This window comes from Cyclopterus lumpus, chromosome 20 (genome assembly GCF_009769545.1).
Source record: "Cyclopterus lumpus isolate fCycLum1 chromosome 20, fCycLum1.pri, whole genome shotgun sequence".
In the NCBI taxonomy this organism is placed as follows: Eukaryota; Metazoa; Chordata; class Actinopteri; order Perciformes; family Cyclopteridae; genus Cyclopterus; species Cyclopterus lumpus.
Window position 1 is genome coordinate 8497414 of NC_046985.1, and position 23708 is coordinate 8521121.

Genomic DNA, 23708 nt, shown 5'->3' on the forward strand with positions numbered 1-23708 from the left:
GACCCACAAATTCATCTGTACATGTGCGCTGAATCTTGAAAAACAAACAATTGAATGGTTCTCATTCAAATGTGGAAAAGCTTGTGAAGCAATGTGCATGTATCTTTGTCACTTATACCTACTCTTTTCAAGAAGCGTGGAGATTAAAAGCTGCTTAGAAGCTGTTGCACTATTTTCTTCTCATCACTTTCCCCATGTCCACGTCACTCAAGCTCATGAGGCAGTGCATTTATGTTTCTGCCTAATGGTTGGCATGAGTATTTTGTACAGCATGTATGTCTGTATCAATGTTTGTGTGAGTCATATGCTAGATAGGTCATCGTTACAGGAGGATGAGCCCCGGCGTGTTTTGGGGCTGCATCGTGTCAACATGGTGATCTGGGTGCTGAAGTTGTTGCTGTTGCCAATAGACGGATGTTGGTATTTGGTGTCCGAGCCCATGTATCTCTGCAGGTGCCACCTTCTCCACTTCCTCCTGATCTCTCCTTGGACCTATAATGGATTAGAACAATAATACTTAAATAAAGCGAGTGTTTTCCCATGCACTTTTCTCATAACAGTAACTGAAACACTAATTTCCACCAATGAATCAGCGTTATTATTCTTTCAGTCGCTGACTACTTCACACTTAGCTACAGAGCACCCCAGTACGTGCTGGAGGTCACGGACTGATGGAGCAAACAGAACCACATCCTCTGCAAAGAGCAGAAACACATTCCTGAGGTTCCTAAACTGGACACTCCTTTCCCTGGCTGGGCTTTGAGATCCTGTCCATGAAAATCCCAAACTGTATCTGAGGAGTGACAATTGGTTTGAGCCTCCTTTCTAGCACCTTATGAACACTCCAGGGGAGGCTGAGCAGTGTGATACATATTGTTGTTACCGCTCCACCTCACGCACCAGCTCCGGTTCCTTTCCCACCATAAGGTGACATTCCACGTCCCAAGAGACAATCTGCAATGCAATGGAATCGGCGTGCCTAGGTCCCCTTCTTTGCCTTTTATCTGGCTCACAAAGCACCTGATCCCAATGCCTCTCCCTGCGAGTGGTGGGCTCACAGGGCAGGAGGTTCACTTGGTCTGGCCCCTCCCCCCCTGAGACAACTTCACCATGGGAGACCCTACCGGAAGCTATTGCCTCCGACAACACAGCTCCCAGGGCCACTGTGTAAAAATGGAGATTCAATGGAGGGGCCATATTGGATGAGCATCACACAAATAAATAAATACTCTCAAAAACACGAAGGGGGCTACAGAGCAATAGCTAATTAAATGTGCACGTTTTTCACGTCAACATTGGCACATGTATGAAATGCATGAAAACCGTAAACACCCGAGACAATTCCCCTTGTGTAGCCCACGAACTCAATTCTGATACAGCTAACGAGCAACAGTCCACAATTTACACCAGTTACATGAAATAACTGGTAGAAAACAGCTCCAAACAAGACTTACTTTCCTGTTTTACAGGGTTACAAAACCACACAAATCTTTAAAAAAATGTATTTCAACAAACACTGAACATTCTAAGCTTCGTGAAAGTGTTTACCATTTACCATTTTAGAGGCTCCAGTAATTCGTAAACACGATACCGCCACTGCTTTAGAAAAGGACAAAGATTTAAATTCAGACCGCATAGCCTTGCCATCCAACCCATCACTGTGATTCAATCTGGCTCAGCACTGAGAAAATAACTAACAGAGAGCCTCTGCAGACATTACCGAATAGCTTGCTGTCAAGGAGGCTTTGCTTTTTACAACCCTCCCATCCTGCAGGCAGAATGCAGAAAATATGCTGCGAGGAGGTCCAAGGGAGGCAACCAGCGCTGGTGACTCACACTAACAGCTCCAGCCACCTTTCAGGACTGTTTGTAAATGTAAGTGGTGCACATAGGGAGCCACAGAAAAACTACAGATTAACTACATTTTCTGAGAATCAACACTTTGCTATCTCTGCATGGAAATCTTTAAACAGTGTGTATATACAAACAGTGTTTATATGACTGCGAGGGGGCTACCCACCTCTCCGTTGAGGAAGCAGTAAAGGACTGCGACTACAAAGCCCTAAATGGAAAGAAAAACACAGATAAAATAGCAATAACGTTGTGTGTCATGGTGAAAGCTCCAGTATCTGTTACATTGTCTTTACAACTATTTGCAATTAAAGCATAACATGTGGCATTCATGAGACACGAATGGGAAAACTATGCATTTTGAACGATTGCTAGTTTACAGTAGTAATGAGTAAGAGGGATGAGAAGAATGATTCCTTGGTTTCAAAACGATCTGTAATGGCTGCATTTCACCATCGCTTCTCAATATGTGTGATGAACCATAGCACCGAGGCAGTAACACTGCCACTGAATGAGCCAGCAGAGCACTTGGAGACCTCAATAGAAACCCTCGCAGGTCAGGGCTGGCAGGAAGCCCAATCATTACTTACGGCCTTGAATTAAGTTTGATTTGGAAAGATAAGCGGTATTGAAAATGGATGGATGGATGAAGAAGAATTAAAAAATACGATGTAGAAGCGTTTTTTTATAATCACTTCTTCCAACAAAGTTGACGTCATACCTGAAATGACCCCAGAATCAAGTCAAAAACCAGTCGCAGCTCAGTCTTCATTTGCTCTGGGATGAATGCAAACACAATAAAATTTATCCCAAACAGAGGAATCAAAAGCAGCGTTGACTTTGCCAGCCTCCTGAAATGACAAAGCAGGAAAAAAAATGTCTCCCATTGGTGGAACCAATTTTCCATCCGTCTCCATATATGCCAATAATGAAATGCAAATCCGGAGTACTTTTCATTTTACATTTCAGCTCTGAGGACCAGATATGGAAAAAAACTCCATTAAAAGTGTCAGTGGGAAAATAGCTCATGCATTATGGCTGGCTTATGAGATGCTCTCCATCACCGGAAAACACTAAACACAGCAGAGCTCTATATCTCTGTGCAAAGCAGCTGCCAGGGAAAGGCTACTGTGCTGAGTACCTAATGCTAAGGCAGACAATGAATTTATTTTCTGAAGTAAAGAAAAAGGATTGTTCATCCTTGCATTGCTTTGAGCATAAATAGATCAAAGAAGCCACATAAAGAATGGATTTTTCAGCGAATGTTGAACCTAAGTTCCAGTGGTATAGATTTATTCCAACGTCCTCCCAGAGATCAGTAATAGTTCATCTTAACTGAGCTAATTAATTGTACAAATCTATAGCATAGAAACAACTAATATATACATCATACTCACGAGTACTGGTTGGACTCATTTCTTCCAATATCTGGGCAGTTGATCTTCTGGCGAAGTATTCGTATGATGCAGATGAATAGAATAAAGTTCATCTGCAGATATTTGAGAACAATATTGGGGGTTATGTGACCATATAAATGGGATTTAGTGCTATTTTTCCAATAGGAAATTTGAACATGGAATAAAAGCTGTTTTCAAAGTCACCTTTACATGATTTCAGTCTCTAAACTAATGGATATGGAGGAATTGTTGAGAGATGCATCTCATAACAGAATATTGCTACTATATTTCATGTCACTGATTGGATTTTTTATTTATTTTTTACCTCTGAACTGGAAACGCACACAGAAACCCAAAGGCGTCAATTTCGCTTTGTTTCCTGCATTCTGGTGAATTTGTATGCACCAATTTATGGAATATATTCATTGGAATTAATGTATGTATGTAAAGGAAAACACAAAATGCAGGCGCAGGTGACCATTTAAAATATACAAATATAATGGAATATAAAGCAGTAAGGCTAACAGGCATTCTGTATTTCTTTAAAATATGTATTTAGATGTTGATCAGCTTTTCTCAGTGAATGTTATATCTGCTGAGTCAACATTCTCTGCTATTACTTATCTTTTGTTTGGAGAAGTAACCTCTTTTAAATGTGCATATGGCACCTATTCACATTAATGAATTTATTGTAATTAGCTTATAAACCCCTGGGCTTTAATAGCTGATATGCAATTCAGCAACATTTCTGTTCATTTTTAAAACATTCTGCACATTCAAAACATTTCCCCTGTTCTCTGAGAAGTTGTAATTTGAAAAAAGTAACATGACTAGAATGAAGTCGTAACTTAATGAGAATAAAGTCATTATTTTATAGTCAGTGGTACATTACGTAATTGCTCTGCTCTCTGCTGATATGGTAGTAATGCTTCCAGACTGTTTTATGTGCTGTAATGCGAGCAATAAAGGAAAAGGACGGGCTTCAGACTGGATACGCCGCGATGTGCAGCAGTTCACAACAGAAGCACTCGTCAACAAGTGATTCTGCTCCACTGCTCTCCAGTATGAGTGTCTGTTCACTCCAAAGATAATGTGAAAAAATTTGCTCAAAATATTGATACGGACAATTCTGTCCTCCCAGAATATTGGTTGGGACGTCCATATGCAAACCTACGGCTTTGCACAAACGTCAGTCAGTGCTGCTGCAGATAAATAGAGACAGAAGGGTCTGACAACCGGGCTGCTGATCCTGATCCTGATGTGGAAGAACACAACTAAAACTGCTGAGTCTGCTGCCAAGCAAAGACCGACAAAGCAGGACATCAGCACACATCAGTAACAATCAGTAAAAACACATTTTGAGTCAGGTTTCTATACTGGCTTTGCCATATATAACATGCTAAAGCCATGCTGCTAATGGGGCAAATAAAAAGAATCTGAAGTTTATCTCAAGGTAAGAACACAAAGCAGTGTCAACATGTTGTGCTGAGAGGGAGGTCATTACCTGTAACTCATTTTACTTCTCACCACTTAACACACTCCACTGTAGCTTCCCAAGTCCTGTTTGTTCAACTCATTTTAACCCTCTTTTTCACACCTTTTTGAAAGTATCTTTCTCACTCACAGTGACACACACACACATACATATATATATATATATATATATATATATATATATATATATATATATATATATATATATATATATCACATCGGTCTTATATATAAGCTGGAGGGGTGTAGGGGTGTCGGGGGGCAGCCAAAGTTCATTAAACCTACCAATAATACCTTTAAAGCTCATTGAGAAACATATTTCTTGTTTGTTTAAGCTCTATACACAAATAGAAAAGAGCCATTTCTTGGCAAAGCTAAGCTAATCGCCTCTATCTCCAAATTCGATGCAAATAATGTCTAATCCATTAACACCTGAAGCTAATTTAAATGTCATACTATTTGCACACTGAGCACATCTACCAACATTCCTCTCTTCATCCTTTGTAGATGAAGTAGATGATGACAGATGGACGAATGGATCGTAATTATCCTGTCACCTTTTCAAACACTCAGTTGTGTCGAAATACAGCAGGAATACCAAAGACGATATGGAGTTCAAAAGCATGCAAACAAATTACACTGACAGGTAAGTCTAAGGTGGACTGATGATAACTGACAAGGATGTCTTCTTTCTCAGTGACAATTACTTTTACTTTGGTAAAGTCTGGCTTAACAGCTCAAGGTGCATAACTGTTGATGTCATGGAAATTGACTGATAAGAAAGTGCTCAATGCTTGTAAACTTACCAGGATGGATGCCAAAATAGGAGTTTTAATGATCCACCAGAACACATCAGTGTTCTCGATTATATCCCAGCACCTGGTGAGGAATGAAAAGATATTTATGTTGAAATCAGACCTTGACTTTAAACTGGACTCTAGCGGTCCAGTTCTGGTCCCCTGGTGTTTATTTCTTACCCCACATCGTTAAAGTAGGCTTTAGTGATGCTCCAAGCTGTGATGAAAATTGTCGGACCACCTAGGGACATAATAAAAAATTAAAAAATCGATATAAGTGTACACCAACATTATTATTGTATCTCAAAAGCACGGATCACAAGCTGTGGTTCATCTTCAGCTGAGGCCTCACCCCAGGACAGCAGATCAAATAAAGACATGTAAGTTTGGCGTTCTCACCCCAGCCAATCAGAATGTAAGCCCAGAAGTACTTCCTCTCGGAGAAGAAAGAGACAGCCAACAATGCGTGAAGATAAAGGCCTTCCACCAGCAGCCAGAAGAAACTGGCCATGATGCAGTACTGGAAGAACACAATCACTACTTTGCAGCCAACCTGGTAATGGACACAAGGCACAAAAACAGACATCGCACAATTATAGTGAAGTGGAAGTGGATACATATTGAACAGGTAGATATTACAAGGCAATTCCATTCCCTAGACTAGCAGAATTGCAGTTAGAAAATGAGAAAATGCACATATTTACATTTTCATCTGGTGCAGACTGCCTATGTTCAAACTTTTTAAAAAGCAGATCAGTTTTTGCCCACACAAAATCCTACATTTCTATTTGTTTCTATCACCCAGTTTATCTCTGAGCATTCAATCACATGAATGATGGCAGGCTAATAGTGAAGTAATAAACAAAGTGTATTCAAAAGTAGACATTTTGAAGCATTTGAATTTAAATCATTAATTGAAGACTTTGACTTAATAATACGGCTCCTTTTTTAAAGTTTATGATGCTTTATAGGTCAGTTACAACAAGTATCACCTTTTGTTTATCGTCATGCAGCATATTTGCTTATTGTATTTTAGCAAGAAGCGATGTTTTCATTTTACAGAAAGAATTTAACATTTACAACTGCAGTAATATTATATAATATTGACTTGACAGCCAGAGAGAGATTTAAAGCGGCGCTTGTTAATGCAAAATAACTCATCTTTAAAGTATTATTGAACCATGTGAGGCTATTAGTTACTCCTCATGCACCCTTTGTAGAGGACTTATTAGAAAACATGTCATACCATTTAATCATTTACAAATGCAGAATACCAAACTGTGTTCTATCCAACATCAGTATTTTACGCTGCGATACAAACAACACATGCAACATATAATATCTACAAAATAGCAAAGTGCATAAATGTTCCAGCAGATACTTCAGCGAGCAAAAGGACGTCAACCATGCAGGATAACACAATCAGCTCTATTCTGGTTGGCTGACAGCACAAAAGCCCAAAACTTCCATCAGGACGGGTGAATTCATTCAAAATTCAGTTCGCTACTGATCACTGAAGCGGCGAGGCTGCTGTTGAACTTGTTCCACAAGGATGCGTATAAAAGTTTTATTTTACTAATGGTGCGGGTGGGCTGAGCTGATGTGTGGAGCTCTGTGACAAGCTGACACACACTCCAGGAGCCACATCTCAGGATCGCAGAATTGCTACAGGGAGGGCATCACGTAGGTAAGAGAAATCAATACTGTGCCCACTCAGAAATGAGTGAATAGTGACCCTGAATGCTTGAGCACTTTAGCAGATGTAAAATGTGAGATGAATTGGGAGGAAGTTGAATAGACTGAAGCACATTATGGATATGGGAATGTGGACAGTAGTTAACACAAATATAATAAAGAAACAAAACTGAGTGGCTATAAATGATGCAACAGCTGAAACACCCCACTGACATTAAAGCACAAACAAGGGCACACACACACAACAAAAGCCATGCTATACCACTGAAAACACACTGCAAAATGCCACGTCTCTTGTCTCAACCTGAAATAAATTATATTTAGTTATACATTTTTACTATCCAGCAGCACAAAGTGTCTAGCGGGTAAGTTTACAGAGTATACATCAGAAATGATAACCAGTATATTTAGCGGTCAATACTGTACTTGTATTCAAGTCAAAGTTTGAATACATTTGTAGGATGATACTTAAATGAAGGATCCACACTGTTCTTCATCAAACACACCAAGGATACGAGTGGAAATGTACACTTCTAAATAATATTTTTATTTTATATTTTATCACAATAAATTGTTTTCTGGCGCACACTTTTTCTACATGGATATTAAGTATTAAATCAACTGGCAGTCAAGCTGACAGGGTTATCGGGTTGCCTACATGAATGATTCCCACATGGCAACTTGAAGAGGAAGAAGATTGCCCCCCCCCCCCAAACACACACCTTAAATAAAGCCTCCCCACATATCATGGATGAACCTAATGGGTCGCTACCGCAAACATCCATCTGCAGAAGAAGGGTAATGAACCAAGCATGCAGAACACCTACACACACAGAGAGAAAGCGACAGTAACCGAGCCAACGGTTGTAATGGAAGCAATGCTGAGGTCATGATGAGCGCTGTAGCACCAAACCCCGTCTCTATAATGCCTTTTTCAGCCGACCCATGACAGCGGCTGGCTCTTGTCATCCCAATAGTTCCATTAACACAATGTAGACAGCCGAAAAGAGCTCGCCAAAAAACCCACTCAGAGGCCCGTCTCGCCGCGTGGCCACATCATGTAACATAAACCTCATGTTCGCAGGCCTCACCGTGGTCTCGGTGGGTGTATGGTTCAGCGGTATGCGATGGGGTGGTGACGGAGGAGGAAGGCTGACAGGAAGACACCCAAGCATTGTGGTTTGATATAAGTCCAAGCATAAATGGCTTTTAAGCTTGGCATTATTTAAGGGTAGCCTTGTCGCATGGGTTTAACATCTTCAACTACTGTTTAATGCAGTGGTGTCTTATCTTAGTAGTATTTCAAGGAGACAATACATTTAAAAATATATATATATATATATGTTGCTGCTTGAGAGGTAACCCCCCTTTGGGATGCCTGTCAAATTGAGTTTTGACTCATATTTAAATATTCTGTAATTGTTTTTGTTGTCAATTACTCACAACTTGAGTATGGCCCTCTCTATATATGAGTGTGGTTGGTATGGCTGGATTAACATTCTTCCTGTTTCCATGCTGGAATACTATCCATGACCATAAAAAAACACATACATTTAGAATAATTAGGGTCTTAAAACTAGATTTTGAAACAGGGACTCTTCAAGACATCCTCAAGGTCAGGTAATAAATTGGGCCCTTGTTAAGTCTGTCGAGATTGTACTTAAGCGCTGCATATTCCCACAAACAATTAAAGCACCATACGGGAGGAACTTTAGGGCTCCCTGGAGCTCTGAGGTTGATAATCTCGTCTCACTGATTGGCCCTAAAAGTCGGGCTCTAATTAACAAATCAAAGCAACAGAATATCTGAAGATGCAATAGAGTAATAAAACAGGTTCATACAGTGATCCATTTTATATTCATCCATCCATCCATCCATTTTCAATACCGCTTATCCTCATTAGGGTCGCGGGGGCGCTGGAGCCTATCCCAGCTGACATAGGGCGAAGGCAGGGGACACCCTGGACAGGCCGCCAGTCCATCGAGGGCACATACAACCATTCACTCTCACATTCACACCTCTGGGCAATTTAGAGATCAATTAACCTGCAGCATGTCTTTGGACTGTGGGAGGAAGCCGGAGAGCCCGGAGAGAACCCACGCTGCCACGGGGAGAACATGCAAACTCCACACAGAAGGACCGCTCCGACCGGGAATTGAACCCGCGGCCCTCTTGCTGTGAGGCGACAGTGCTAGCCACTACCGTGCAGCCCATTTTATATTCATAGCCAATAAAATACCTCACTTGACTTGATTTATAGTCAAAAAGGATATTGAGAATTGTTTGCTCACGTGTCCTGTACAACTTTGATCAAATGACACTAAACTATATGTTGACTTGATTTGGTCCTTGTATTAGTGAAAGTGATCATTTGACAGAGCCAATTAAATTCCCTACTTATCTCCTGTCATTTGACCTCAGGAGATGTCTCATTAATGGTGGTTTAATGTGGATAATTATCCTACAAGTGTCACGTTCCACCTGCCGAGCTTCGTACAGAGTTTGACTTCTTCAGGGTTCAAGGACAACGAGAACCATCCGTCCTTAAAACACCTGCAGCGAACACCAGACGCATCTTTGGCAACTAACTCACAGAGCCTGAGGAGCAGTTGTCCACCTCGCCGACCTCGTACAGGACGACGTCCTTGACGAACACGGCGATGGCCTTCAGGATGAAGGACACAAACAGGTGCATGTGGATGTAGTTCCTCGTGCAGTGGAGCTTCCTAGCATGCACAGAAAGAGAGGCAGCATGCAAAGAATTCAATAAAGAAGGCATTCATTTCAATTATTTAATTTGCTTGGAGTTAATGGCTAAACAAACTGTCACAGCAAATCACAGACTGACTCCACTGATTATTGAGCTCATAAGCTCCTTTTATCGCCCTGTGGGTGGATCTGGTTTAGAGCATAATTAATGCTTTTATGGTCCTTCACACGCCTCGCCGATAAAGACGAGAGAGGTGGATTTCAAGATGACAAATCAGAAACATATTGACAACAAGTGTTGATCTTGTAATACTTCTTGACGTCCTGATTACATTATCATACTTGAGACGATTAAAATATTAGGGGGAGAGCCGGGCACAGACGTCTGCAGCTGTGTCGAGGCTCTCATTAGCTCTTATCATTTGTTTATGCTTGTTCTCAGGCAGCACATGCCCAATCACTTCCCCTCAGGAATCATTACAGTGTAATCTTATCTCGCAGCCAGAAAAGCTTATTGACGTTCTGTCACAGCAGTTTAAGATGACGATAACTGCTATTTCATTAAATGCTGGTTTTTCTCTGCATTTTAGACATTAAGGGCAGTTTTGTGCCTGAATGAAATCACCGTCTAACTTGTCGTGGCACATACTGAGAAAGAAGAAAGCTCAGCAGAAAGAAAGTTATAAAATATCACTTAATACAATAATACATAATCTAACAGATATGATTTTGCATTTTGGCTCATACAAAACCATTTCATACAATTTCCTGCAGAAAGATAAATAACGTAAACCTATTTTTCAAAGGCAGGCCTCCTGAAACTCCAATGAACGACACATTAAAGTACATTAAGTATAATATGCCAGAGCATATCCAATAAATACATGCACATATCCTCCCATAATACAAGTATACATATTATATAAATATGCACCAACTTATGTCAGTTAACACTTTGTATGACTCATTAAGGCCATTAATAAATAATAATCAAAAGTTATTTTTCTTCTGGAAGTAAAATTATCCTCAATTACAATAACATCTAAATTGTCACATAGATGTCACATTTATTTTGTTTGCACCTCACTACGATTCGCTCATCTTCATCCAACCCTCTAACCGCCAACTTTAAAATACTGTCAATGTATCACATCTTGTATGTTTAGCTAATTATGAAGGTTTCCATCTGGAAACGCAACCGCTGGTCTTATATGGAAAGTGAGATCGTATTGAGTGACAGAAGCTAGGAGAACAAAGGCGTCAGGCAGGAAGTGATGTAACATCTGCTCTATAAAGTAAAGCTCATATTTTCAAGAGATCGAACTGACAATATGACATTTTCTAGATCCGTACCTATAATCAGTGGCGTCTTTGAGAAACAGGTGCGACTCTCCACATCCCACCAACACTCATTAATACCCCTCACTATGAAGCCCCTCGGCTCCCCTCACCTCCGTGTCTCTCCTTCTGGCTCAAACCTGTTGGTTGCTTTTATTTTTATTTTTGATTATGACCTTGTCCTGCGCTGTGGCAAACAAAACGTCTCAGGTGGACACACTAGAGCGGGTCTTTGTGGAAAGACATGAAAAGAAGCTCCGGTCAGTCACACAGTGGCAAACAACATAGGAGACAAAGGAAAAGTCTACCAAAACTAAAAGTAATTTCCTGTTTCCCTCCCTCTCTGTAAAGAAGGGTATGTGGTAGTGAACGACTGACTGGATGGAAGAATGGAAATTCTTATTGCATCACATTACTTTGACCGGGAATTCAAGGAAGCGAAGTGATCATAGAGGAAGACTCATGGAACAAGATCAAGTGTACTTCTGTGGATTGTTGCAGCTGAGCAAATACAGTGTTTTCAGTGAAAGAAAGAATAAATATGTGCACAAATGTAATCCACCAATTATTAGACATTACAACTTGTAATCTCTTTGTAACATTCTTGGTCAAAGCTTGATTCTTAGATAGAAAAGTTACATCCAATGAAGAGAATTAGGTTAGAAGTCATGCACTGTATGTATTGTTTATTAATTGTCTTTAAGGATGAAGTATTTGCTATCCAAATCTGTGATCTCACTTATCCCTGACATCGAAACAGGAGTGGTCTCTTACGCTCAATCCCTGACTCGTGAAATATCAAACGTCAGTCCCTCTCATCCACTTTAATCTCCCAACCGCTGCAGATGTGTGTCATCAAAAGATCGAGAGACTGAAATGCATGGAAGGATCATCAGGTTTCGAAGTATTTTTTATTTAATTTTTTGCCTTTCAGTTTAACATAAGCCTTGGAGCTGCACTGTGTCAGATATAATCAAATCCCAGTTCACAGTGTCTGATGTGGCACACTAAAATGTATTTACTGTCATGTTGTCCATATAACGTCAATGGCATCACCATTTATGGTGAATTGATCATATGAATGCTCTCTGCAAGGTCCTGCAGAGGTGGCTGTTTTTGTCTTTTTTCTTCTTTATTCCATCCTTTTATCCTTCTCCTGACCACTTGAGGCAAGGAAACAGGTTTATATCTCAGGAATTATAAAAGTCAATGGTGCAAATTGTTGAGAACTATTTTAAAAGAAAAACGGTTTTGTTGCAAGTGGGCGTAATTTAAACAACCTTGCTGCTTGGTTGCCACAGTTTGAGTCGCCGTTTTAACTTTTTCTCTGGCAAATCATAACCCAGACATGATACACTTACATTTAGATTCAATGTGACATACAGGTCGTTAATACAAGTCCATAAATCTGGTTTTAAATCATAGAAAGACGCTCTTTAAACTACAGACGTTGCCTTGGAGTCATCACTTTTTTAAGCTTTCTTTATTGTCAAAGTAATCCAAGGTCAAAGTAAACCAAGGACATGTTGTCTGTACATCAATGAGAACATTGCAAACAGGAACGGCTAACGGCTAATTTGACATAGTTTTAATGGTGCCAATGTGCCTAAATGTAAACACACAGTATATGCAAATAAAAATAATAGATAAAAAGCTTTTTAAAACGCCATGACAAGTTATACTTCCTGTTTATATTTCCAAAAGCATTCTGGGAAGCATTATGGGCAACATCTTAATCATTAAGTAAATAGTGCTAATTCTTGAACAACAAACTGCTGTCAGTGAAAACAGTTTTATTATTCGTCAAACCTTTCCGTCATGTCTTACTGTATTTCCATGTACCTGAAGATGCAGAGGATCACAATAGCTGTGGTGAGAGATATGAGGGAAACACTGTGGCCAATGGTGTAGCCAATCTTCACTTGCCAGAAAAACTTGCCCTGAAGAAAAAAACAAGTCACACTTTTGTATATTTCATCATGAAAAGTCCTGTGCTGCTATTTATTAGAGTGGTGGTTTCCAACTTGAGGGTCAGTAGCCTACACACATTCATTTTTTAACAGTTTAAAAGTATCTGTACTTTCCATGACTGGACTTGTACTCCATTACATTCCAGAGGCTCATATTGTACTTTTTACGACGAGTACTTGACATCAGTGAATACCAGATACTTTTTTATGATTTTACATTATAAAAAAAACACATGATGAAATTCGAAGATACATCTTTTGTTTTTCTTACAGTCTAATACTGTATTTCTACTGTCCAATAACAACTCAAACACTCCCTGTGTGATGAGGCAGCGAGTGGACATTACAGAAAGTACAAAAAAGTGTCAAAATACAAATTCCATTCCATACAAATGCGTGACTGATTTACTGTAATAGCATACTGGATTTTATTTCAGCACATTTTTTTAGAGTAGCCTCACAATGTTGCTGCCATGGCACTGCATGTTTTGTGCTTGATGAAAATGAGATAAAGAGCACTGCATCCTCTGGCACACTGAGGTATCAAGTATGCAGAAAGACGGACATCGAATCCCTTTTAGTGTACTTCACCAGCCGGGTCCCTCCTGACTTCCCATGTGGCATACCAATGAGACTCAGTGAGCAGAGTGCCCACCCAGAAAGCTTTTACCACCTGTAGTTCACATCCACTCTTCACCCTGCACCACCTCCATCAACACAGACAAGATCAGCTCTCTCTCTGCATTAAAACTAAACTAAATAAGAACAATATTTGATCTATTTATTCCCTTCATAGCCCTGAAGGCAACATGAATAACTCCAATTGACTCATAATGCAGATAACAGAGCCAAGAATTATGAGCTGACTCGGCCTTATCAGTGAAACGTGTGTTGAGCCTTCTTCAGCAAACAAGAACGTTGTCTTCTCGGTATATTCAGTTAATAAACACAGTCAGAAGATTTTTTGCTTTTTAGGACATGCATCTTTAATTGAGAGCTTGAAGGAGCAGTTCAACATGTTTTGCCTAGGGTTCAATGTCGCTCTCTTGGCTGTCGCTCAGTACCAACCAACTGATAAGTATCACCTCACTCAGCAGTTCTCCTGCAGGTCTTCCAGCCCAGACAGACACAGTTAGTGACTAATTGCTGAACACAGTGGAGCATTTAGTACCTAAAGAGACAAATTGTTCCCTCAGGAGTTGGTGTGGAGATTGAATGGTGGACCTGCACAGTATATCAGGTGGCCAGACACAACTCCAAATTAATACAAATGTTGCTGCATATCTGCTGGATGTTGTATATAAGCAACTGTTTGCTCATAAGTTGACCACAGCAACCAAAAAGGGGTTAATATGTCATTGTTGTGTTGACTAGCTCAGCTAGACTTAGCAAGACTGGAAGCAAGAAGGCGGTCTCCAAAAAAACAACAACCTACAAACACCTCTAAAGCTGCCTATTAAAATTATGTTCTTCATTGTTTTAGTCCATACAATAACAGAATGTAAAAAATGACAATTTGTGGTTTTTACAAAAAGTGAAGTGCATTAAATTTCTCTTGACTAACAGGCATTCAGTTCTGTTTGTGTGAGTGACTGTGTGGAGTTTGCATGTTCTCCCCGTGTCAGCGTGGGTTCTATTCGGGCTCTCCGGCTTCCTCCCACTGTCCAAAGACATGCAGCTGGGTTGATTGATGACTCTAAATGGGCCATAAGTGGGAATGGTTATCTGTCTCTACGTGTCGGCCGTGCAATAGTTGGGTGACCTGTCCAGGTTTGGCGCTTTGAAAAGAGCAAAGCTAGCTGTTTTGTGCTAAGCTAGGCTAATTAACGCCAGATAGCACCAGCTCCCTACTTAACATGTTTTTAAAGTGCTATGCTGTTGTGCTCTTTTACTTTTATTTCATCCAATCGCTTGTTGCAAGTCATAACAAAAGGTAAACACTGCAGTCGTGACACCAACAATCTCCCTGATAGACTCAACAACAACACCCACCCACAGAGAAAGGGAAAGATGTTCTAATTCAATTCTTCCTGCCCACTGGTTCTCGAGATGGTTTCCCACTGTGCTGCTGAGTTCCTTCACAATGGGACCATTGGGTATCTGTACTGCTGCCTCTTATAGACTGCCGTGCTTTACTCACATCATCGCTGGTGCTGTTGAGATTGTATCCACAGTTTACGGCGATATCAATGGGATGCATTTCAGTCCAGCCGTCAGCTGTGCAGGTTTTGGAGAGGTTACCTGGAGATGGAGATGACATAAAGAGGTCACAGCCACCCAGACAGTAGATTTCTCCTTTACTTGCTCACCAACTTTGTTTGAATTTGGTCGAACACTTCATGTACTGCTGTGAGACATACTGTGACATTGTCAGTGACCTCATATCCTGGGTTGTTGGGTCACTGTAAAAACTTCAAAACCTCAAACCGCTGTGTGATTCTCTCCTGCTAATGTGAGCCATTACTGACTTGTGCATTATCTGTGGCTGCAGAAAGGCACATATATAACGAGAACTATTTGAGTCGTTGTAGGCTTGTTTTCTGACGAGCTGGAGTGGGATTTTTGTCTCTTGTATCCGATTTTTGTTTTCATATTTTCTCTATATATTGGTTTGCCTTTAATTTTGTTTCTATACATTTGTTTTTCTAAATCTTGACTTAACATTGTTGGCATGTGCCCTCTCTGCTGGCGACGTAATGTGCTTCTCTACCAGCATGTGCTCCTCTATTTTTTTGTTTGGTTGCTGTATTGTTGGTTTTACTTTTGCTTTTATGTGAAATGTTTGAAAGTCTCTGTAGTCAAGGCAACTCTGTGTGTTACTAAAATTCAATGAATAATCGGTCACAAAAAAGAAAGATATGATTGCTAACGCATTAGTGTGAGAACACCAAATTTATCATTTCTTTCCCCTGAATTCGAAATAACTTGCTGTTTCTCGGCCAAAGACATACTTTCTGTACTTAATTGCAGGTGAGAGAGAAGCACCAGAAATAGTCTGTCATTTGGTATATTCATGGAATTTCTTAATGGTTTATTCATTATTTATCTGGCACTGGGGGTTCATGTAAACAGCTTAACCAAGAGACCTTAACCACAATGTGACCGACAGACAAGTGGCTCTGTGAAAACGTAGCCAATTAGAATTAAATGTTATATGCAGGCGATGAGATGTGGAGGGAGGCAGCAGGAGACTGTTATGTAGAAGTGCTCCTCAGTCAGGGAGAGGTTGTGTGATTGAAAGGTTGTGTTATCTACGGTCGCTGCTGGGCTTGTATTTGAGTGGCATGCTGAGATGATGTTTGTGACTCATCTTGTCTTTTATTTTGTCCTCAATTCATTCCTTTATCAACCACTTTCATGGATGTGTAGGTTTGGTCCACACTATAAGGCACATGCCCTATAGCAGGGGTCGGCTTTTTAGCCCCTCTGTTGCGGTTACCTCAGGCTTTGACAAAAAAAAGATTTCTGTCGATAATATTTCAAAGGGAACACCTTTTTATCCTGGAGGTTGAGGTGATACTGAAAATAAAGTTGTTTTAAATATTTTTGTAACCAAAAAAATGTGCGTCAAGCACCTTTCCCTGCATGTAGATAATCATGATTTGCAGAGCCCCGCCCTCGGTAAACAGTCAATGGATAAAAAAATAAAAATAAAAGTCACAGAGAAACATAGAGAGTTTAATTCTGCGACATATTAATTAGCTTTCACTGCCAACAATGCTAGCTTACCTGTATGCCTGATATATGGTGAGAAATTAGCGAACAACAAAAGATTTAATGTTCCAGAGCATAAGGACACGCCTCCAAGCTCGGTTATGGTCACCTGAGACAACATTTCTTTCAGCTGTCATTTAAAACAAAACCTACATTAAAGTTTAGTAAAACTCAGGTCATTCCTGCTGGAATTCACTCATGTTCAGCAGTAGTGGAGGAAACATATTTTTCACTCTAGTTTTTTTTTCTTTTTTTCTGATCATCTCTGTGGAAAACCTGTCAATAAATTGAGTGAAACAAAATACAGGAAGAGGTTGATTAGACATGAGTGATGACTGCATGTTTTTAGATTTGTTTTTTTATTGTAATGGGTAAAAAGACTTGCACGGTATTCGTCTCTGTCTACCTGGAAACTCAATACACAGACAATGTATACATATATAGTTTCTCTAATAGGTTTCTGACCGATTTCAATTATGAGTCAATGTTGTCTCAATCTACTGTTATATTATAATAATAGGAGACTCACTGGATGTAGAGTAATAGCCGCCATATCACGCTGCATTCTACTCTTCGGAATAATTACACATTTTACATTAACCATCCCAGTGTGAAATAAAGTTTTACTGTCAATCATTATCTGCCAATATTCAGTCAAATATGCGATCAAGACGTCAGCATTCATGCTTTTCTAGTCGCCGATCTCTGATAATGTTACATCGTAAACAACCAATCCATGTTATAATCGACATGACGATGGCAGCATCACTAACGGACGTAGGTTACATTATGATGCGTTCAGGCTCTGTTTAGTGAAAATCAGAATTGGACAAACGCAAATTCTAACGTTATCATGATCTCGTAAAGTGTAGTGTTGGTGAGAACTTGAATAAATCCAGTTGTTTGAAGGAGATGTTTTCACAACAACATGAATTGATATTAGAGAAGAAATGATGACCTGTTTACGACTGATCCGTGAGATTTACCATTGCTGCTTTGTGTGCATAGCAGATGATTGTAATTCAACACAAATACAAACAAGCCAAGGCGTTATTTTCCCCTTTACCGGAACGATATACCTTTCTTTAGCGCTGACACAGCACTTTGCCAACCGGTCTTTATATGCAAGACTAGACAACTTACAGGGGGTGTAATTATTAGCAATGCAAATAATGCTAACATGCTGATCTTTAGTAGTTATATTGTATCCCATGTTCACCATTTTAGTGTTAGAATGCAGACATTGATGACAATGTCATTAGTTTCACAGGTATGTGGTCATAAAGCAAAGTATTTGAACAGCACAATGTTTTAATCATGCTGCAATAAAAGTTATAATAACACAGAAGTCATTGCAATCACCCTGTAGGGGACATGAATGCCATGAAATTTGACACAGTCTAACAGTTACGGGATCACTCATGAACACATGTTAACACAGGGGCACTATGGGACAAATCAGAGGATCAGAGTCCGTAGGACTGTATACATTTCACAGCAATTGTCCAATTATTTGAGATATTGTAGTCTGGATGTTGCTAACATGGCTAAAAAATATTTCTGAAGTTACACTCTATTGGGGATGCTCTTATGGTAAAGTCAAATATCATGGCCTTCCTTTCTCAGATGACTAACTGGATGCACAGACAGTCATGGTGCTTTCCTCTTAAGCTGGAAGCTCAGCAGACATATCAGCCTGTTATTAGAGCCAGAGTTCATGTCGAGCTTGACATTCAGAAAATGAGTCAGAAAGAAAGTACAAAATAAAGAACGAGGGAGCTAAACTCAGCTTTTTGGGGTCCGCTGTAGCTCAGTGGGGAGAGCGGTCGTCCCGTAACCACAAAGTACCCGGTTCAATCCCTGCTATCCCCATAGCTGCATGTCGAAATGTCCATGAGCAACACACTGAACCCCTAGTTGCTTCCCGGACACTGCTCCTTAATAACCAAGGATGGGTCAGATGCAGAGAAGAATTTCCCCAAGGGGATAAATAAAAGTGTACTTTTATTTATTTATTTTCTTTTTTACTTTAGTTTTTGAGTTTTAGAGAGATGTATCTGAGCCACATTCAGTCTGTGTCTGTTTGTCGCTCGTTTCCGTCTCACGATGTTTGCTTGGAGTCTGAATATATATCCTTTATCGATCCCCGTGGGGAAATTCTTCTCTGCATTTGACCCATCCTTAGTTATTAAGGAGCAGTAGGCTGCAGTGAAGCGACCGGGTGCAACTGGGGGTTCAGTGTCTTGCTCAAGGACACTTTGACATGCAACTAGCGGGGAGAGCGGGGAATGGGTCCCTTTTTTCATTATTGAGATTTTATGAAGCACTTTACTTCCTCAGACTCTTTTCTACTGATACAATCTTCTGATTGTAGATGCAAAGCGTATAACACTAGTCTGATCTCACAACAAAAGACAAATTGCTGTGATGTCCGCCTCGCTGAAACGTCTCGCACTAAATGAGACTGGCAAGAACAACTTTTGTTGTAAAATGGCACAGAAATAATGAATAGCCGATTGTTTTTATGCTGAAAACGTGAAAATGTATGTTTATTGTTTGCTATATTCCAGGTATGTTTTAGCCTTTTATAATCAGAAGTGCAACATGTTATTTTGTGTATGTGCTGAATGTGCAACGTTTTATGCAACACAGAGATGAGATAAAACAAGTTAAAAGCAATTTCTCCTCGTTGAGTTTCCTTATCAAAAGGTAAATGAGTCACCGGTTAGATAAAATAACTCCATGATTTAAGTCTAAGACACAACTGAAGAAGTGGTTTGTGCAAAAAGGAAAAGGTCATAGATATTTTGTAGTGTGATTGAAAGTGAAGATATTTATTCCAAAATTACATTTCCCTCCATCTGTAGCTTTATGTTTTTCTATAATTCTTACAAGAAGATGGACAATTTCGAAGGACATTATGTGAAACAATGAATTTGCTTAGTTGCTTGTGTTATTGGTAATCACAAATTGCACTATAAATGCTCAGATATGGCTCAGACCATTAATCCCTGTCAACACAAGCTCAAACATGCAAAATAAACAAACTGTCATGGGTTTCCCACTGTGCACATCATTTTAGTAGGTGGAATTATGACAAAGTAGGAAGTTGTCCTCTATCTATTCTGTTCTGCCTCAGTGGGTAATAAAGGCCTCTGGATGCTAATGTATGTGTTCATTATCGAGCGAAGAGCAATCAGAAAAAAGATTACAGAAAAATGCAGAATGTTTTAGGGCTTGTATGGCTCCCAATTAGATGACTATATGAAGAAATTGTTCTAATTTTTGAGCCCAAATTTCTACTGAGATATACCTACAATACATATCATTGTGGTAAGTGTGTCTGATACTGACGTGTCCAATTTAAATCGCTATCACAGAGCAGTTTACGAAAAACTCAAACCCTGAGTGGTGGTCTATCGTTAGCTCACAATTTCATTCAAAGCATTTTCTTTTCTGATTTTTGCCATCAGCTCTAAACTCCTCCACGATGCCATCAGTATACATTCAGGTTTAAAATACAACCTCCATTTGTGAAATGTCACATTTACCCGCGTCTCCAATTTTCAGTTTGACTCTCTGCGATGCTAATGTGTGTATGAGCGCAGTAACACTCCCAGGAGAGGGGGGAAATTCCCACGTAAGTGTGCACAAATGGCTCAGGGGAGAGAGAGATCATATTTCAAATTTCACTGGCTGTTTACCAATCAAATATAAAAAAAGGTATGTGGCAGCAGCATTTCAGGTTCAGGGAGGTTCTGGGATACAAAAATACAAGAAATTATTGAAAAAGTTGCAGTAGAAACTTCATTTTCAAGAAACAAAACTTGGTTTAACATTAAAACCATGATGCCACGCTGAACAAATAAAAAGATGATTACAGCAAATGTATGGTATGTATATGCAGCATGTGCTTACAGCATGTTCTCATCATTTTCACTGTAAGATCAAAGAGAAGTTGGGGGAAACATTTTTAGGATTAATTCACCATGTTATTGTATCTTGAGGTGGAAGAAAGTCGATGTTAACATAAAAATGGACACAAAGGGATTTTATAACGTGTATTTACTTATTTATTTGTGCGGCGACTATGGGTCAGTGGTTAGCATGCCCGTCTTTCGATCAGGGGGTTGGCAGTTCCCCACCCTAGTCAATGTGTCCTTGAGCAAGACACTTAACCCTGCATTGCTCCCCGTAGCTGGGTCTAGGGTGTATAATGTAACATGTAGTATCTTGAAAAGCGCTATATAAATTAAATGGATTATTATTATTAAAGAGTATTTTTGCTTGCTTACTTATTCATCTCATTTCAGGTGAGATGACATCTGCGAGGTAAAAACCCCATCAGATATGAATAGTTGGATTACAACACATCTCTCCTTCAGGGGGAAAATACTGCTTTGGGTCATAGAGGCAAAGGCACAATAGGAGCAGGTAGAAAGCTGCAGGGGAATAGTCCAGAAGTGTTGAAAAGAAGAAATTGATATTCATCAGCAGAGATCTGAAATTGACTCTTTGAGAAGAGGGAAAAGGGTCTGAAGGAGAAGTTTGGGTCAGGCAGCATCACAGAAAACTAGAGTTCCACTGATCTGTACCACAGTCCACCACGATGGGATGTGATGTGTGTTTAATAACAACCGATATTCAAGTCGAGTTTACAGTCAGTCAGCACAGCAGGGGAAAAACAACCAAATATGTAATCTAGCTTTTGCTCCTGTTGCAGGTTCAGCCTCATAAAACTATAAAAAAAATACATATTTAATTTAGAATTTGCTTGAAAAAGTCTTACTATATGTAGAGAATACGAATAGTACAAAAAGAAAAAGAAGAAAAATATTTAGGCAATAACCAGTTTAAAACTCAAAAACTGGACAATGGAAAGACAATATATGATGGAGGTGTAGAAGCAAATATATATATGTTGCTCCCTGGGGCGCTGCTCATTAATAAGGAGTTAATCAAACCTTCACCGAGTCCCTTTTTTCATTATTGAGATTTTATGAAGCACTTTTCTTCCTCGGTAGGTTTCCAAAAAGAACCACATGTTTTTTTTGTCTTTTAAATATTTCCTAACATTAAAGTTGTGAGTAACACATATACTCTTTTCTACTGATACAATCTTCTGATTCTAGATGCAAAGCGTATAACACTAGTCTGATCTCACAACAAAAGATGAACTGCTGTGATGTCCGCCTCGCTGAAACGTCTCGCACTAAATGAGACTGGCAAGAAAAACTTTAGTTAAACCACTAAAATGTTAACTTACTAAATGACATTCTGAAGAACAGGATATTGTTCACTTTCATCAAGACACGTGGTTGTGATTTATTACAGCGTTCAGACAGTTCAATGGTGACAGCTTCGGTGTCATTCTCTTTTATTCACAAAGGCTCCAGAGTCTCGAATGGAGGCTGTTGTGGTACACTGAACAACGAAGGTTTCTGTTTGTGGAGTCGGGTTGCTTAGGGACCAAGTGGTTTGATAATGCAGCTGTTTGACATGTGCAATTTAAGTCCTTGGAAATGTGCAGGTCACGGAGGAGTTGATGCAGCGACAATCAAGGACGGGGAGGCAAATGACAGAAAGGCGAAAATATTTCGGTAAAATATTCTCAGTAATCTAAAATGAGGCCGGACGAATATAAAACCGTATTAATGTAGGAGACAGAGTTAAAGAGGAAGGTTGTCTTGGTAGAGAAAAGGTGATTCAACAAAACACACTTACAAAGTGTTTCTTTTCTTCTCTTAGGTTAGTGAATCATCTCTTCCTGACCTCCATCTGTTAAAGTGGTTTCATGATGAGCTCGAGTCCTCCTTGTTTTCTTAGACCTGACTGATCGTGGCCCACATAAATGCAACATGCCGTTCACAGTAATCTGGATTAATCGTTATCTTGGGTCTGAGGTAGCTGGAGAACTAACAATAAATAGCAGAAATCTCTTTTTTTAATGCACCACACAGTTCATACGATCTGCGCTATTATGGGATTTTTATCAGAGCATATCTGAGCAAGAGTAGGAGGACGGTCTGTTATTCTTGCTCTTTGAATTGATGACAAAATGTAAAAATATGGGACATTTGACAAATTATTCTTGTAAATACCAACGATGTCATGGTGCTCTTTGTGAGGCTCATGGGCTTTTTGCAGGATTTCTAATAATGTTCTGATGTCCACGGGAGGTAATGGAAAAACCACCAGTTTGATGACTTAAAAATGCAATTTGCATGCAAGCAATACATTAAATATGCAGTTACTTTCTACCCAAGGGCTTCGGTGGCTGGGGCGTGGTTAGGCTCAGCTGCAGGGGGAAGCGGGGGAGTGGCTTAGGGAACAGGTGGGGGAAGAGGCTTAATTAGCCTCAGCTGCAGTAGATCAGGGGTAATGTGTCTTGCCCCTATAACGGGGATTGTGACAGGACTTGTTACATATGCAAATCCACTTCATATCAAAATACAAAAAAGGGAATAAATGAAAATATATAAATGTGTTGACCCGTCCTGAGCTAATAGCAAAAAGGAATTGACATCACAAGGTCCATTTCTGGCACCTAAAGGTTTGTTTGCCTTTAAAATAAATTACTCCACTAATACAGCATGATTAAATAACAGATACTTACACGAAGAACGTTGTCATTAGCTTACTTGAATTTCTTGCTTTGAATTGATTTTTACTACGGAACATTCATCCAGTTTTAATCAATTGTGACAGAAACATAGGACAAAATGTTCTAGAAGCATTTTGTA

At 39.7% G+C, this 23708-nt stretch overlaps 1 protein-coding gene across 1 annotated transcript in view; it reads right to left on the reverse strand.

Moving 5' to 3' along the window:
- Positions 1 to 300: 300 nt before the first annotated feature.
- Positions 301 to 23708, reverse strand: part of vipr1b (vasoactive intestinal peptide receptor 1b) — a 31633-nt gene continuing 8225 nt past the window's right edge. The window contains exons 4-13 of the mRNA XM_034560162.1: positions 15392 to 15492; positions 13124 to 13221; positions 9828 to 9960; positions 5939 to 6092; positions 5720 to 5780; positions 5549 to 5621; positions 3249 to 3340; positions 2573 to 2702; positions 2021 to 2062; positions 301 to 492 (exon numbers count right to left, since the gene is read on the reverse strand). Of these exons, the coding sequence (XP_034416053.1) occupies positions 301 to 492; positions 2021 to 2062; positions 2573 to 2702; positions 3249 to 3340; positions 5549 to 5621; positions 5720 to 5780; positions 5939 to 6092; positions 9828 to 9960; positions 13124 to 13221; positions 15392 to 15492 (1076 nt within the window). The remainder of the gene's footprint in view (positions 493 to 2020; positions 2063 to 2572; positions 2703 to 3248; positions 3341 to 5548; positions 5622 to 5719; positions 5781 to 5938; positions 6093 to 9827; positions 9961 to 13123; positions 13222 to 15391; positions 15493 to 23708) is intronic.